Source organism: Cebus imitator, unplaced genomic scaffold (genome assembly GCF_001604975.1).
Source record: "Cebus imitator isolate Cc_AM_T3 unplaced genomic scaffold, Cebus_imitator-1.0 Scaffold170, whole genome shotgun sequence".
Taxonomy (NCBI): domain Eukaryota; kingdom Metazoa; phylum Chordata; class Mammalia; order Primates; family Cebidae; genus Cebus; species Cebus imitator.
Genome location: NW_016107485.1, coordinates 2487126 through 2503277, shown reverse-complemented (window position 1 = coordinate 2503277; position 16152 = coordinate 2487126). Strand labels below are relative to the sequence as shown.

At 49.2% G+C, this 16152-nt stretch overlaps 1 protein-coding gene across 3 annotated transcripts; it reads right to left on the bottom strand.

Annotated features, from left to right (window-relative positions):
* Window positions 1-5777: 5777 nt before the first annotated feature.
* On the bottom strand, window positions 5778-15519 carry PCK2 (phosphoenolpyruvate carboxykinase 2, mitochondrial). 3 transcript variants are annotated; one of them, XM_017544654.2, is made up of 10 exons: window positions 15154-15435; window positions 12574-12819; window positions 11478-11662; window positions 11187-11390; window positions 10646-10833; window positions 10164-10326; window positions 9671-9889; window positions 7030-7167; window positions 6659-6754; window positions 5781-6402 (listed from the first exon to the last, which is right to left on the bottom strand). In XM_017544654.2, the coding sequence occupies exons 1-10, from the start codon at window positions 15180-15182 to the stop codon at window positions 5948-5950; spliced, it is 1923 nt and encodes a 640-aa protein (XP_017400143.1). In that variant the 5' UTR covers window positions 15183-15435; the 3' UTR covers window positions 5781-5947. The 3 variants fall into 3 exon arrangements, with proteins under 3 accessions (XP_017400144.1, XP_017400143.1, XP_037600266.1); XM_037744338.1 differs by lacking the exon at window positions 15154-15435 and adding an exon at window positions 15450-15519 and having other exon boundaries at window positions 5783-6402; XM_017544655.2 differs by lacking the exon at window positions 6659-6754 and having other exon boundaries at window positions 5778-6402.
* Between the last annotated feature and the right edge of the window lie 633 nt (window positions 15520-16152).

The window sequence follows — 16152 nt, the reverse complement described above, 5'->3', positions numbered from 1 at the left end:
AAAAAAAAAAAAAATTTAGCTGCACCTGTAGTCCCACCTACGCAGAATGCTAAGGTGGAAGGATCACCTGAGTCTGGTCGAGGCTGCTGTGAGATATGATCAGCCACTGCAATTCATCCAGTCTGGGTGAGAATGAGACCCTGTCTCGAAGGGGGAAAAAAAAGTATAATAATACCTACCTCATTACACCATTAAACAAAGTGGAGAAGGCTTGCATGAACCAGTGACAAAGGTATAGCTTGTACAAAGGATTCTGATTAATACAATTACAGCACCTGAGGTCCAGAAAACCAAAAAACTTCTGTTAAGTGTGTCTCTTTAACAATTCATTTTTTGATTCTCTTTTTCTCTTTCTTACAAGTCAGTTTAAACCTGAATAAAATCTTTTAATTCAAGCTTTTGTAATATGGAACTTGTACATTATTAAATAAAACATTTAGAAGTCAAGGTAAATGTTAAAAAATCTTAAGTTTTATGACCAAAATGAGTCCTTCTTCACATTGCATCAACTGGGAAAGATACAGGATTAATCACTGGATCCATTGATTAACTTTTTTTAAGTGAAAAAGATTTTTAAGCCTATGAACTTATCTCACTATGACCTGTAATGTTTTTCAAACTGTATAAGAGCATTTATATCTTAGGGTATACTATATGTCTATTGAAAAAAATAAAATGGCATATCTTTAAAAATAATTATAATGAAGTCATTTTGATACACTCAGTTTTGCCTTTCCTCTTTTGATTTTGAAATTTGGTACTTTGCTTGGTTAAAGTTTGTGAAACACATTTCATTTGGGTAACCTCTAGTCTCTCCAGCTGCGCTTAAAGCCACAGAGAGGTTTTCTACCTTCAGTACCCATTTTAAGACCATGTCTGATAATTGCTAAGTAAATGTCAGCTAGCTGACTTCCTGCCTGACCTGCCTTGGCCTGTTTCCTGTGCTCTTTAGCATCTCCACTAGAGGGCAGGCCGGGCTGGTGAGGAGAGAAAGAAAGGAGCGTTTTCATTCTCTTGCTAACTGTTGTGCTCCTCTCCTCTAACCGCAGCCCCCCAGCCTGGTGACCACACAGAGCTCCTGGGACAGTTCCATTTTTGGAAGTGGCTGATGCTCATACATGTGTTTAAACATTGCCTTGTAGCAATCTCTGTGTTGATGGAAGTGGAGAGTGTGCTAATTTACCTAGGGACTTAAAATGTGTTGACTAGAAAGCAACTAAGTAATTGTGGGATATTCTAATACTCTCATGTCTTGTGTCCGTAAGAACCAGATTTTTCTGCATGTAGGGTAGGAGCTACAGATGTAATACAAGTAAATACCCTTTGATGGCCCGGATGGTGGCTCACACCTGTAAACCCAACACTTTGGGAGGCTGAGGCAGATGGATTCCTTGAAACCAGGAGTTCAAGACCAGCCTGGGCAACATAGTGAGCCCCCATCTCTACCAAAAAAAAAAAAAAAAAAAAATTAGCCAGGCATGGTGGTGGCTTGCACCTGTAGCTACTTGGGGGGCTGAGGCAGGAGGATCATTTGAGTCCAGGAATTTGAGGCTGTAGTGAGCTGTGATCATGCTACTCCATTACAGCCTGGGCAACAAAGCAAGACTGTATCTCAAAAAATGAAAACACCAAAAAAACCCTTTAGCCCTGATTTTGAATAGAACATATCAGTATGAGCTCTTGAGGTTTTATCTTCTGTCTCTATCCACCAAAAAGATCTAGAAACAATGACCAATCCAATATCAATGAACACTCCTAGCATCCAGATTGTGGTCTTAAAATGCCGTTTCCCACCGAAAGAAGCCAGAGATTCTTAGAGAAATGGCTGATTCTAAGTTTGGGGAAGGAACTGAACAAGATGAGCATGGAACAACTTATACCAGAGAGCCAGGAAGCAAGCAGTATGTATCATGTTGAAAAGAGTCAGCTCCTTTTGGTCTAGCTTCCATGGCCAAATGTGGGACAATTTGAGCATTTAATAAGGTCAATTTAATAAATGCTAAGTATGTTTAAATCCATGAGTTCATAATGTGTAACTAACTGGCTACCTTTTCAAAGGATGATAGGAAATCAAATCATTATTTTTAAGATGGTGAAGGTAATTAAGCAGTTATCTTGCTGTTCCTATATAAAGGATACCACAGGATAATGAAATAGAAGTGTCAATTTTATAAAATTATTGTGACTGTTATGACAACTCAGACATGGCTGTTTTGCAATCCCTAGTGAGTTAATGCATCTAGACACTGAACATCTGGTTCTGGATTCTTCAATGGCTAAATTGAAGGAAAGGAAAGGAACAGAGGGAGAATCTGTAGACTGATAGAGACTTAAAAGACATATGAAAATTTTTAGAAAATGGGAGCAAAGCTAAACTATAATGTTTAAGGATCTACATTTAGGTGATCAAACGATAAAAAAATGGAAAGAAGTGATTATTACCCATCACAGTATATCTACTATGGCAGGAAGGGGTGGCTGTGATAGAGATGGGTAACCAGTTGGGGCAGGGCAGGGTTGGTGTCTGGCAAAGTTCTGTTTCTTTCCCTGGGTGGGGTTCCAAAGGTGTTCACTTCATGATAGTTTATTCAGCCATATCTTTGTTTTATATGGTTTTCTGTATCTCTGTTTTATTTTTAAATAAAATGATTAATTATAATGTGTTAACTATATTTTATCAGTTATCTGGAGCTGAAGGCCATGCGGCCCAATTTTATTCTAATTAATAAAAATCCAATCCTTTTTTTTTTTTTTTTTTTTTTTTTTTTTTGAGATGGAGTTTCACTCTTGTTGCTCAGGCCGGAGCGCAATGGCACAGTCTCGGCTCACTGCAACCTCTGCCTCCTGGGTTCAAGTGATTCTCCTGTCTCAGCGTCCCATGTAGCTGGGATTACAGGCATGCGCCACCACGCCCAGCTAATTTTGTCTTTTTAGTAGAGATGAGGTTTCCCCATGTTGCTCAGGCTGGTCTCAGGTGATCCGCCCACCTTAGCCTCCCAAAGTGCTGGGATTACAAATGTGAGCCACTGCGCCTGGCCTTCAATTTTTTTTTTTTAAAGTACCTATTCATGGTATAGGTTTGTTGTAGCCTTTTATTTTTATACCATGGGAAATTGTGCAAACTACATTGTTAAGTTTTCTAAAAAATGATAGTCATTTCTTCTGGTGACGTGATAAATGCAAAAACAATGTGGTTTCTTAAAAAGTATATTTTTATTAAAAAGTATAATAGGCATGGTAGCTCACACCTATAATCCCAGTACTTTGGGAGGCTAGGTGGGCAGATTGCTTGACCCCAGGAGTTTGAGACCAGCCTGGGCAACATGATGAAACCCCATCTCTACAAAAACTACAANAGACGGGGTTTCACCATGTTGACCAGGATGGTCTCGATCTCTTGACCTCGTGATCCACCCGCCTCGGCCTCCCAAAGTGCTGGGATTACAGGCTTGAGCCACCGCGCCCGGCCAATAAAAATCATTTTTAAGGCTGACACTTTCTTGTTCCTGTGCATCTAGATATCAGAAAGGTGCCTGGAACCCTAGTTACCTGCCTCTTTAGGTGACCAAACGATAAAAAAATGGAAAGAAGTGATTATGGAGGGATTTATTTTAAATCTGTTTTCTTTCCCTCCTAAATTTTATTTACATTGCTTATGTTCCTCTCAAACTGTAGAGTCAGCAATATGTAATATACGCTTGCAGGGCCTACTCTAATCATTATAAAGTGGAAAGGTCATGATGGCTAGCATGTATTAAATGGTTATTCAGTGCCAGGTGTAGTTCTGAGAGCTTTATTCCATTGACTCTTTTAATCTTCCCAACAAGACTGTAAGGTGTAGGCATTTCCATTTTACAGATGAAGCATCTGAGAGGCAGCTCTGGCTCGAGTCTACTATGTGCTTAATACCTGTGCTATGCTGCTTCTGATGGTATTCAGTTATCACATGCTATTTATGAAGCTAAGTATTTGGCTGTGTTTTATTATTTTTTTAACTTTCAAATTTTATTTATTTATTTATTTGTTCTGAGATGGGGTCTCACTCTGTTGCCCAGGCTGGAGTGCAGTGGCGTGATCTCAGCTCACTGTAACCTCTGCCTTCTAGGTTGAAGCGATTCTTCTGCCTCAGCCTCCCAAGGAGCTGGGATTGCAGGCATATGCCACCAGGCCAGGCTGATTTTTGTATTTTTAGTAGAGATGGGGTTTCACCATGTTGGCCTGGCTGGTCTCAAACTCCTGACCTCAGGTGATCTGCCTACCTCAGCCTTCCAAAGTATGAGCCACCGTGGCTGGCAGCTGTGTTTTAAAGTACAATATACTCCATTGCTAACTTTCTTCTAACCTCTGTTCCACTATAACCTTTAGATTTTTACACGTTCTAGCTAGTCACTGGCATTTCCTATGAGAACATTTGGTGTTTCCTCTTCCAGTTTTTTCCTTTAAGGGAGTTCCCAATAATTCCATTTTACTGTTGAAGTTTGTTCTCTTTTTCTGGGTAAAGACTTCCATCCTACCCACCTTAGTTTATACATTCACTCAGCCTGATCCAAATTGCACAGAAGTTATCCTAAGCTGATGCCACTGACTCATGTGGGACCATTGCATAGTCTTTTCCTGATTACTTTCCAAAGTTGATTTCAGATGAGTTTAGGCTAAGACCTTGCTACTCAAACTGTAGTCACCAGGCCGGCAGCTTAAGCGTCACCCAGGAGCTTGTAAGACAGACAAAATCTCCAGGCTACCACAGACTTGCTGAGTGACAATCTGCATTTTAACAACATCCCCAGGTGATTCAAAGGCACTTTAAAATTTGAGAAACATGGAATAGGTGACTTTTTTTTTTCTTTTCTTTTTTTTTTTTTTTTGAGATGGAGTCTTGCTCTGCCACCTAGGCTGGAGTGCAATAGCATGATCTTGGCTCACTGCAGCCTCTGCCTCCCAGGTTCAGGTGAATCTCCAGCCTCAGCCTCCCGAGTAGCTAGAATTACAGGCACCTTCCATCATGCCTGGCTAATTTTTGTATTTTTGTAGAGAGTGGTTTCACCATGTTGGCCAGGCTGGACTTGAACTCCTGACCTCAGGTGATCTGCCCACCTCGGCCTCCCAAAGTGCTGGGATTACAGGCATGAACCACTGTGCCTGGCAGAATAGGTGACTTCTAAGGTCCTTGCAGTTCTAGATGGCTATACTACCATGAAAGACATGTCTGTGCAGTTATCACTTTAACCCTGAGCTCTGTTGTTTACTAACTGTGAAGCTTTAGACAAATTACTTGACCTCTCTGTGCCTTTGTTACTTCATCTGTAAAATGGTACCTCCCCCAAAGGGTTGTTATGTACATGCTTAGAACAGTGCCTGGCACACAGAAGGTGCCACAGAAGTGTTAGCTGTCCTAATATTGAACATATTTCTGTGAATACAATTTGACCCCCAGTAAGTCAGGCGGGGGAAAAACAAATTTGAGAACTGACAATGAAGCCACTTCACTGGTGAATGGGGTTGTAGAGGCTTCTGCAATCTAAGTGGGAGATCAGGAATTTTGGGCTTGGGGGCTATACTGAGCAGCTTGCTGAGGCCCTCACCTTTTTTTAAGACCTCAGGATATAGAGTGGATAGTGCCTTCTCCCAGCAGTTTCTAGTCTGTGACCCAGTGCTAGAGCTGCCTGTAAAACAGATCTTTGATTGTGCTGGGCTGTGCTTCCAGGGGCCGGAAGAAGATTGTGAGATTGGTGTTAGAGGGAAGACTGTGAAGATGGGAAATGAAAACAGCACAAATCTTGTGTAAAATAGATAAGCATCTCTTATGATTGTACAGTCTTTGTGGGAAGGTCTGTGGCACACAGAAGATCTTAGTTAATATCAAATTGCTCATATTTTCTGCAAGCCTGGTGGCTTCCCTATTCCCAGAAATGGATGCTATGTTTTCTTGCTAGACTACGGCCTCAGGTCACATTTTATGCACACGTCTCTCTAGGGCCTCAAGCTCAGCCAACACCTCTTTGGGCAGATCCTGGTTGACCTGCTCTGTCAGGTAGCTCCGAATGTCACGAACCTCCTGTTCCCAGAAGTCCTTGGGGAGGGAGAACAGCTGAGTGGTGTCTATAGCTCCGAGGCCACTGAGATCCAAGGCTCCTTCCTTTGGCACCAGCCCGATGGGTGTCTCTCGGGCACTGTCCTCCCCTTCTAACCGCCGGCATATCCAGTCTAGCACCCGAGCATTCTCCCCAAAGCCTGGCCACAGGAAGCGGCCTGCCTCGTCACGCCGGAACCAGTTGACATGGAAGATACGAGGCAGCCGGGCCCCCTTGCGACCCTCCATGCTCAGCCAGTGTTCCAGGTAGCGCCCGAAGTTGTAGCCAAAAAAGGGACGCATGGCAAATGGGTCGTGCATGATGATCTTCCCTAGGGAGGGGAGCAGGATGGGTAAGGAATCTTCCTCCTCACTGGGGAAGGGAAGGGCACCCTACATCCAGTTGGAGGAAGCTGTGAAAGGCTAATGGTTCTGGAATATCATCAGGGATGGGGAAAAGATAGAGGTGGGAAGAGGTTGGGCCATATTAGACTCCAGGGGTGGACAAAAGGAAGGTCTGGCTCAGGGAGGGAGAGATGAGGTGCTGTGTGCACACAGAGGAGAGAGAGGAATGGGGTAGGTGCTCACCTTTGTGTTCCGCTGCAGCAGTGGACTCAGAGCGCATGGCACTGCCCACAAATACCCCATGACGCCAGTTGAAGGCCTCGTATACCAGGGGTACCCCTAGATCACCAATGAACAGTCACAGGCAGTCCTTTCCTTTGGACCCTCGCTCCAGCCCTTCTGGTGAGCTTGATTGATACTCTCTCTCTCCTAGGACCTTGGCTATCCCATTTTCAAACCCTTTTCCTCCTTCCAGGTTTGCATTCACCAGGGGAGAACTCTGGAGACAGACAGCTAAAGGTGAAATCCTGGCTGAGGCTCTGGATCAGAGGGAGGTAGGCCCTAATACAGAGATATCCCTTTTGCCAAGAACATGGAGCTCACATGTTGTTTACCTTTGGGTCTGCGGCCACCAAAGATGATGGCATCAATGGGGACACCCTCTGGGGCCTCCCAGGCTGGGTCCATGATGGGGCACTGGCGAGCTGGGGCACAAAATCGAGAGTTGGGATGTGCACAGGGCTCCTTGTCACCTGGCAGAAGAAATACAAACACTATTGTTTCCAAGGTCATGTCAACCTCCAACATATACATATATGGGCACACATTCTTGCTTTTTTTTTTTTTCCCCCTCATCAGCTGCCTAGAACCTTTTGCAATAAGGAGCAGAGAGAAGGGAGCCAGGACATCTCCAAAAGCTCAGGTTATTTAGCCACGAAGGTGCTGCCAGCTGAGCTATGTGAGAAAAGAGTGGGAGAGGAATTGGGGTTTGGCGGTGCACTAATGTTTATGCTATGCTACAGGCACTTGGCATTGACCAGGGCTCAAGGGAATGGGGTTAGATATGGGCATAAGTTTATAATAATTTTTCCCCCAGACACTATTTCCTTATTTGTGAGATTATTATTTACATAAATACCCAAGCCTAAAGCAAAAACTAAGAATGTCAGCTCAGTACTTCAGACAACCAACAAACTGGGGAAGACAGGCTCTCCTAAGTTATCAAAATGGAAACAGGAATTTATTTTATTTTATTGTTTTGAGACGGAGTCTCACTCTGTTGCCCAGGCTGGAGTGCAGTGGCACAATCTTGGCTCACTGCAATCTCTGCCTCTCAGATTCAACCAATTCTTCTGCCTCAGCCTCCCAAGTAGCTGGGATTACAGGCGCCCGACACCACACTTGGCTGATTTTTTTTTGTATTTTTAGTAAAGATGGCGTTTCACTATGTTGGCCAGGCTGGTTTCAAACTCCTGACCTTAGGTGATCCACCCACCTCAGCCTCCTAAAGTGCTAGGATTACAGGTGTGAGACACCATGATTTTATTTTATTTTATTAATTAACTCTTTATTTTTGAGACAGAGTCTCGCACTGTCACCCATGCTGGAGTGCACTGGCACAATCTTGTCTTACTACAACCTCTGCTTCTTGGGATCAAACGATTCTCCTGCCTCGCCTCCTGAGTAGCTGGGATTACAGCTGTGAACCACCGCCTAGCTAATTTTTGTATTTTTAGTAGAGACGGGGTTTCCCCATGTTGGCCAGACTAGTCTCGAACTCCTAACCTCAGGTGATGTACCCGCCTCGGCCTCCCAGTGTTGGGATTACAGGTGTGAGCCACTGCGCCCAGCCAGGAATTGATTTTAAAACTAAAAAAATGCTGATGATTTCCCCAGCCTGCTTAGACCCTGATGAAGTGATAGGGCCTGAAGAACACAGACAGGGATATCACTCAGGAGCCCAGGTCACACTTGGCACCTTCAGATGTCCTGGAGAGCGTTTGGGACTAAGTCAGTGGCACATGTATGAAGCACCACTGTGGGGCCCCCGAGTGGTCATGGCGCCTTCTCTGCTGGAGGTCGCTGGTCAGACCTGGGGGGTGGGAAAACCATGGAGCCAAAATCCCCACCTTCTCCCATACCCCAGTTTCTGCCTCCCCTCACAGATAAGAGCCATCTTTCATCAGTACCCAGTGCAGGACCCTAACACAGGGTATTATTTTGGGAATTGAAGCTGGGTGCAAGATGCCCTAGTCATGCCCCTGAATCTGGTGATGATGAAAGGGTTGGGGAACTAGTCTGTGGGGAAAAATTAAAGTTTCTTGGATTTCTCAGTTGGGTGGGAAGTCTGAGGGGGGATTAATGATGGTGTTAGAGAAAATAAAGGGTGATTAGATGAGGCAAGGAGGGTGACTGCTAGGCCAGCCTAGAGAATCTGAATATAGGCTGCAGTGACCACAAGGCCACCCTCCCCTCCCATGCTCTTCTTTGCTCCCCCGCCCTTGGTGTCTGGACTGCCTGACTGCAGATGGCCATGGAAAGAATGCTGAAGGTCCAGAGTGCAGGGCTGAGGGAGAGGTGGGACTCCCAGGCACCCAGGGTAATGACAGGATTCAGAAACTGGCTTCTGGGAAAGACTCAAGCACTGACCTAATTTTGTTTGTAGGAAGGATTGGGGTGAATGCTTTGGAGGAACAGGGGAAGGGTAAGGGTAACAATACTAACATTTAGACAGTGGTTACTACACAGGGGGAGCCAAGTGGCAGGAAGAGAGTCGGAGCAGAGGAGGCAGGTTTCCTTTCTTCCTAATGGGTCAAACTTTATGGATTGTGCTTGGAGCCCAATACCTTCTGCAACAATTTCCAAAAGTCCTTCCTTTTTCTTTCATTAAAAAAGTCCAGCCTGTATTTATTATTGAGAATTTACTATGTATTTGTCAGTGTGTTAAACCCTTTCTATGCACTATTTAAGCCTCCGACAGTCTCATCAGCTAGCTACTATCATAACTACCCTCATTCAACTGATGTGGAAACTAAAGCTTAGGGAATTGAACAACTTAGCCAGATCACAAAACCAGTGACTGGTGGAGTTGGGACATGAACTGACATTTTGCCTGGGACTGGAAACTGCAAATGTTCATGACTTCCTGTGCCTCCTGGCAGTCCTGGAAGATTGCTGGAGGTTGTGGAGAAGGCTTTTCCACCATTAGGGTGCGGAGCCCTGGAGGCTGTGCCAGAACTTCCCCACCACACATACCAGGTTTCCAGGGTTTGCCCAGCCAGGAGGTCACAGTAACACCAGGTGAAAGAGGCTGGTCGATGCCCTCCCAGTACACGCCGCCATCACTGGTCTCAGCCACATTGGTAAAAAGAGTGTTACTCTGGATTGTAGCCATGGCGTTGGGATTAGTGGTAGCAGAAGTACCAGGGGCAACCCCAAAGAAGCCGTTCTCAGGGTTGATGGCCCGGAGTCGACCTTTTAGGAGAAGTGAAAGAAAGGAAGGACCAAACAAGGAAAAATTGAGATGTAAGACCAACGAAGGTCCTGCTCCACCCCACCCTGTCCTGAGATGGACCCAAGATCTGATGAGGAAAGGCTATCTCTAGGGTGGCTGTGCTGCCAGAGGAATGGGGCAGGGTTGGCTCTTCAGGAAAAGTTCTCACTCACAAAGTCACTGTGGACACTGGAGAAGAGACCCCGAGGCTCTGACAAGAGCCAGAACTAAGAGTTTGATCCGAGGGTCCCTCACCTTCACTGTCAAACCTCATCCAAGCAATGTCATCCCCCACACACTCCACTTTCCAGCCTGGCAGTGCGGGCCGCATCATGGCCAGGTTGGTCTTGCCACAGGCACTGGGAAAGGCAGCTGCCACATAGTGCTTCTTCCCTGCAGGGTTGGTGATGCCCAGGATCTGCACATTGAGGAGAGAGGGAATAGGAAAGAGGTCATCAAAGGTGAGGGCATGGTCCGCATGGGGAAGGACAACTAGAGTTTAACGGAGAACCGATGTTTATTCGCTACATAGGTGATTGCACTGCCATCAGGCCTGGGGTAGTAGCAGGGGAAGCCCCAACATTCAGCAGCCTGGGGCCAAAGCTTTGGGCCTTCAAGTGGAGTCCCTGTCCACCAGCCTGGCACCTGGCAAGAGGGAGGTGAGGCTAAGGCAGACTGGCCAGGCCCCACCCCTGCCCCATCCCCGGCAGCTGCCCTGCTCCTCACCAGGCCCTCACCAGCATGTGCTCTGCCAGCCAGCCCTCATCCCGGGCCAGCCGAGAGGCGATGCGCAGGGCAAAGCACTTCTTGCCCAGCAGGGAGTTGCCACCATAGCCGCTGCCGAAGGAGACGATCTCCCGCTGGTCGGGCACGTGGCCAATCAGGGTTTTCTCTGGGTTGCACGGCCACTGGCTCACTGGCTCCCCTGGGGACAATGGGGTCATGGGGCAGCTGGCAGTGGCATCAGGAACAGGAGTGTCAGGGGTTGGCAGAAGAGACACTTGGGAGCAGTGGCAGCACCAAGAGGTGGCTGAAGCCCCCGACCTCATAATAGCCATCAGCTTCCATGCTCCTATTCTTGGACATGGACTTTTCTCAATCTTGTGCAAAGTCCTCTGCAAACACAGCTTCACCCCCGCCGGGGATGCTGCTCTGGATCTTGGGAATTAGGCTGCCAGAGAGGACAGGTTCTTAGGGTCTGTGGAGAGCTAAGATTTGGGATTTCCTCCAAGTGTAAGAAGGCCTCCGTGTCCTCCCTGGGGCAGAGCAGGTGCTTACCTTGTCCTGTCAGGGGCTGGCCCACGGAGTGCAGACACTTGACAAAGTCACCATCTCCCAGGGCCTGAAGCACAGGTGTCCCCAGTCGGGTCATAATACGCATGCTTGCCACCACATAGGCTGAGTCAGTGAGCTGTACCCCGATGCGGGACAGTGGGGAGCCCACAGGACCCATGCTGAATGGAAGCACATACATGGTGCGGCCTGTGGAGGAAAGCATCCCCTGGATGAAGGGTTCCAAACCTGTTCATATCTTCCATGCCCCTGCCACTGTGTCCCTGTCCTGGTTACCCTGCATGCAGCCTGGAAACCTCTCATCCACAGCTCGCTGGAAATCAGCTGGGGACATCCAGTTGCCCAGCTGCCCACGGGCCCCGCCAGCTGGGAGAGGTACTGTGTCCCGCTGAGAAGGAGTTACAATCACCGTCTTGCTCTCTACTCGTGCCACGTCCTTGGGGTCTGTGCGGGCCAGCCAGCTGGGGGAGAGGGGATTGTTAGGAACATGATGGCCAGCAGCTTTCCTTTGTCCCTAGACCCAATTTTTCAAGTACAACTTTGACTCCAGGTCTTCTGTTGGTCTTATTTTTCCCCATCCAATCACATCTCAGTCCCTTCCTCCAGGCTTTGTCCCATCTAAGGGGTGTTCCCCAACGTCCCAGCCCTCTGGAGGTCTCTGCCCTTGGCAAAAGCTCCCTCAACTGGTGAGAGAGAGAGAGAGAGAGAGAGAGAGAGAGAGAGAGAGAGGGAGAAAAGCAAAGGATCTTATTTGTATCAGCTTCTTCATTTAACATTAAGATACAAGCCAGGTAGGCGTGGTGGCTAATGCCTGTAATTCCAGTTTTTTGGGAGGCTGAGGTGGGTGGATCACTTGAGGTCAGGAGTCTGAGACCAGCCTGGCCAACATGGTGAAACCTTGTCTCTAGTAAAAATACGAAAATTCAGGAGGCTGAGGCAGGAGAATTGCCTGAACCCAGGAGGCGGAGGTTGCGGTGAGCCGAGATCGCGCCATTGCACTCCAGCCTGGGTAACAAGAGCGAAACTCCGTCTCAAAAAAAAAAAAAACAAAAAACAAAAATTAGCTGGGCATGGTGGTGCATGCCTGTAATCCCAGCTATTCACAAGGCTGAGGCAGGAGAATTGCTTGAACCTGGGAGGCAGAAGTTGCAGTGAGCCAAGATCGCGCCACTGCACTCCATCCTGGACGATAAAGCGAGACTCCATCTCAAAAAAAAAACAAAAAACAAATCCCAGTTTCTGAGTCTGTTTCCCCCAAAGCTCTCATTCTTATTCATTCCATTGGGATGGTCTAGTTAAGTTGATTTTGCTTTGGTGAACCCAAAGTGGCCTGAGAGCACCTATCTTGCAGGTTGTGGAGCCCAAGGCTTACCAGTTATCGTACTTGGGGAGCTTTCGGATGAGGCCGTGCTGCTCCAGCAGGGTCAGTGTGGCAGTATTCTCAGCCTCAGTTCCATCACAGATGTGGATGCCCTCTGGTTGGCACAGGCGGGCACTGCGTTCTACAAAATCTCGAATGCCGGCAGGAAGCTGGCCCAGATCTCCACTAAGTACTCGCAGGGTCTGGATGCTACGGCATAATGGCCAACCCAAGGGGCTCAGCCCATGCCAGCTATGCCTGCAGGAGAAACAGGGAGGCCATGAGCTATCTGCTGCTATGAAGGGTGGATAAGGCAGGTGGTGGGGAGACAGAAAGCTTGGGCTGCTGCACCCTGCTAAAACATGTCTGTGTGCAGGGACCATGAAGAGCAGGGTGCAGTTGGTGTGTGGGATCTGTTCAGGACACACGTATCTTGTAGCCTTTATGAGGCTTAAGGAGGGTGTCTCCTGGTCAGCGAGGGACAGACATGGCCAAATGAGCAAAAAAGGCACACGTCTGGCTGTGTAGAAGTGTCTATGCAGGCCTGCTGATGTTGCTGCACGTGTAGCCCATACCCATGTTTAACTCTCTAATCAATGTTTAGAAATGAGTAGGGGCCTTTGCCACAAGTGTCAAGAAGCTAGGCCCAGGTGACAACTTCATATGTCTGGTGTTTGAAGCCTCATCCATTTTATTTCCATTTTCAAGTATCGTTTTTTTATGAGTTAAAATGGCAGCTGTTTTTATTTTTCCTTTTGGTGTGTATGCTGTAAGACTATGAAAGCCCCAAGCAAAGATCCCAGTCTTTGAGGTTGTATAACATCTCTCCAGTGCCAGGTTTCTAGATGTGGGCTCTCACACAGAGAATAGGTGACTGGATGCTGAGCTTCCAAGACCTGGATCTGCTGCTGCCCATTTGGACCAACAATGATTGCATAAAATGTTGCTCTCAGGTAAGTATTTTTGAACTGTGCGGAAGGTTGACCATTGGGGAATGAGTGTCACTGGCTGGGGTTCATGAGCTTAATTCTCAGGAGGTCAGTGTCCTGTTGTCTGTCCTCTCATGGCCCTGGGAGGGAGGGAAGCAAGGTCTGCACCGATTGGCCTGGACCCAAGGTGGAGTAAGCTCAAGAGAGCAAAGGCCATGAGAGGGATGTTACTCTCCTCCTCTACCAAGGCTTCACCCATCAGAAACTGCCCCCCACACCCAGGACCGCGTGACCCTGTGCTTCCCTTGGCTCTCCTTCCTAGAGGTCATATGCCTAGAGAGCCTTGGTGTTGGTGGGAGGGTGGAACAGCAGGCTGCCAGCAACTCAGACTCAGAGGGTGTTAGCCTGAGGAAGAGAGAAAACTCAGAGCATGGATGTGGATGCGGGAGCTTGAGTCTGGCTGGGCTAGAGGCTGGGATTTTCCCACCAAAGCAGGATAGATGATCACTGTGGCCCAGGGGCAGGGGAGAGGGCTACTGGGACCTGGGTCTGTTCCTGCTTCAGAGGGAAGTTCTCCCTGAGCATTAATTTTCAAGATACACAGTCTTGGCCGGGCATGGCGGCTCACACCTGTAATCCCAGCACTTTGGGAGGTCGAGGTAGGCGGATCATTTGAGGTCAGGAGTTCAAGACCAGCCTGGCCAACATGGTGAAACCCTGTCTCTGTAAAAACAAAACAAAACAACAACAACAAAAAAGACACAGTCTCGAGGAGAGCCTCTCTGCAGCTGGAGCCTGGCTCAGGTTATCTCTTGTGAAGCCCCCACACCCTCCTCCAGGCCCCTAAGTGGGACCTTTCCTCCAGAGACCACCCACAAGGCCTAGTCAAGTGGAACGGGCTGTGGGAGGGATGTGGGTCATTTCCGACTCTGGGACAAAAGCCAAGGAGAAGATAGGTCTCAGAGAACAGAAAGGAGGCTAAGAGGACGAGCAGATAAGAAGGAGGAGCCTTGGGGCTCCAGGTCTGGACAGAGGAAGAAGCCAAGCTATGTAAGAAATGTACTGGGACCTGGGTTCCACCACAAGGCAAGGTGGCGCCCACCTCCCACCTTGCTTGCCTCCCTCCCCTGGCCCCAGGTCCCTCGGGCTGCGCTGGACTTCCGCCAGGTTCCAGTCCTTCCAGTCCGGGAATGGATATTTAACCTTCCACCTTCTTTTGGGGCTCTGAGCTCAGTCTCCTGGGGCTCACGTACCCTTGTCTCCAGGGCCCTGAAGCCTCTGGAAGCACCCTGGGGCGCGGGCTGGGAGCCCGTTAGAGGTCCGAGGGAGGTATCTGGGAAGGAAAGAAGGATTTGCGGAGACCCGGCTCAGCAGAGACGAGAGAGGAAGGGGAGGAAGTTCTGAGAGTGGTAGAGGGGGACCGCGCGGTCGGAGGCGAGCGAGGCAGAGAAGAGGAGGTGCGGGCGGAAACGAGGAGCGCCGGCCGGCTGCCCTCCTGAGAGACGCACGTTGCTGGAGGCCGGACCACAGCAGTCGCCCCTGCCCGCCTCCGCCTAGGATGGGAAAGCTGGCGGAGGCTGAGAGCAGGAGAGCGCCACTGTCAGCCCCGAGGGGGCGAGCGCGGCGGAAGGTGCGGGTGGGCCCCGGGCAGGGGGTCACTCACCGCAGGCCGGGGCGGTACAAAGCGGCCATGGCACCTGCGGGGTAGCCACGGAACCAAGCGGAGCCGGGGAGGTACGGAAGGCGGGGAAGGAGGGAGCGCGACGAAGCGAACCACAGCCGAGGCTGGCGGGAGGCGCTTATAAAGGAGGCGGGCAGCCCGGGGGCGGAACCCGGCCGGGCCGGCGCGAGTTTCTCTCCGCCCTGCCGGCAGGCCGGCTCCCTCGGCCCCGGCGGGGCTCCAGCCGCAGGACAGCCCAGCCGCCGCCCCAACCCCTGTCTTCCAACCGCCAAACCCACCTCTCCCATTGGAGGACTGGGTCCGCACTTCGGCCCCCGACTTCGAGGCCCCGCCCCCATGCTCCACCGCCTTCCCCGCCGCACATGATGTAACTTTGAGGACTCTTGCTCTCGGGAGAGACACTAGGTGGCAAACAAGCTAGGGATGAGGGGCGAGGCCAGGGGCGGGAACCCACAGGGGCCAGACGTCTAGAAGTTAGGGGGTTGGGCATTGCCTTTCCAGTTCCTCCTGGGGACCCGACACCCTGAGCCTCGGGCCTTTCTGTAGTCCAAGTCCCCAGTGCTAAGGTCTACTTAGTCCCCAACTCCTAAATCCCCGTTTCTCCTCCTGAACAGGGCTCCTTTCTGCCTTACCATGAAATGGAGGCTCTCCATCCCTGGGTCTCTTCGTTGGTCTTCTGATCTGGTCATCCCCCTCCCCCCGCCATGGAATCTTGCCTGTCACCCAGGTTGGAGTGCAGTGGCGCGATCTCAGCTCACTGCAACCTTCGCCTCCCGGGTTCAAGCGACTCTCCTGCCTCAGCCCCCCAAGTAGCTGGGATTACAGGCACCAGCTACCACACTGGCTTAATTTTTGAGATGGAGTTTCACCATGTTGGCTAGGCTGGTCTCGAACTCCTGACCTCGTGATCTGCTCGTCTTGGCCTACTAAAGTGCTGGGATTACAGGCGTGAGTCACCGCGCCCGGCCTGGTCATTCTTTC

Bases quoted from the DNA above. Each gene is read 5' to 3' on its own strand.
- PCK2 (XM_017544654.2), bottom strand. From the start codon at position 15,182: ATGGCCGCTTTGTACCGCCCCGGCCTGCG. The intron at 10,327-10,645 runs GTGAGGGCCTGG...CTCAATGTGCAG, and splicing joins GGCTGGCAGAGCACATGCTG to ATCCTGGGCATCACCAACCC. The intron at 7,168-9,670 runs GTATGTGTGGTG...TTCTTCTGCCAG, and splicing joins GGGCAAACCCTGGAAACCTG to GTGACAAGGAGCCCTGTGCA.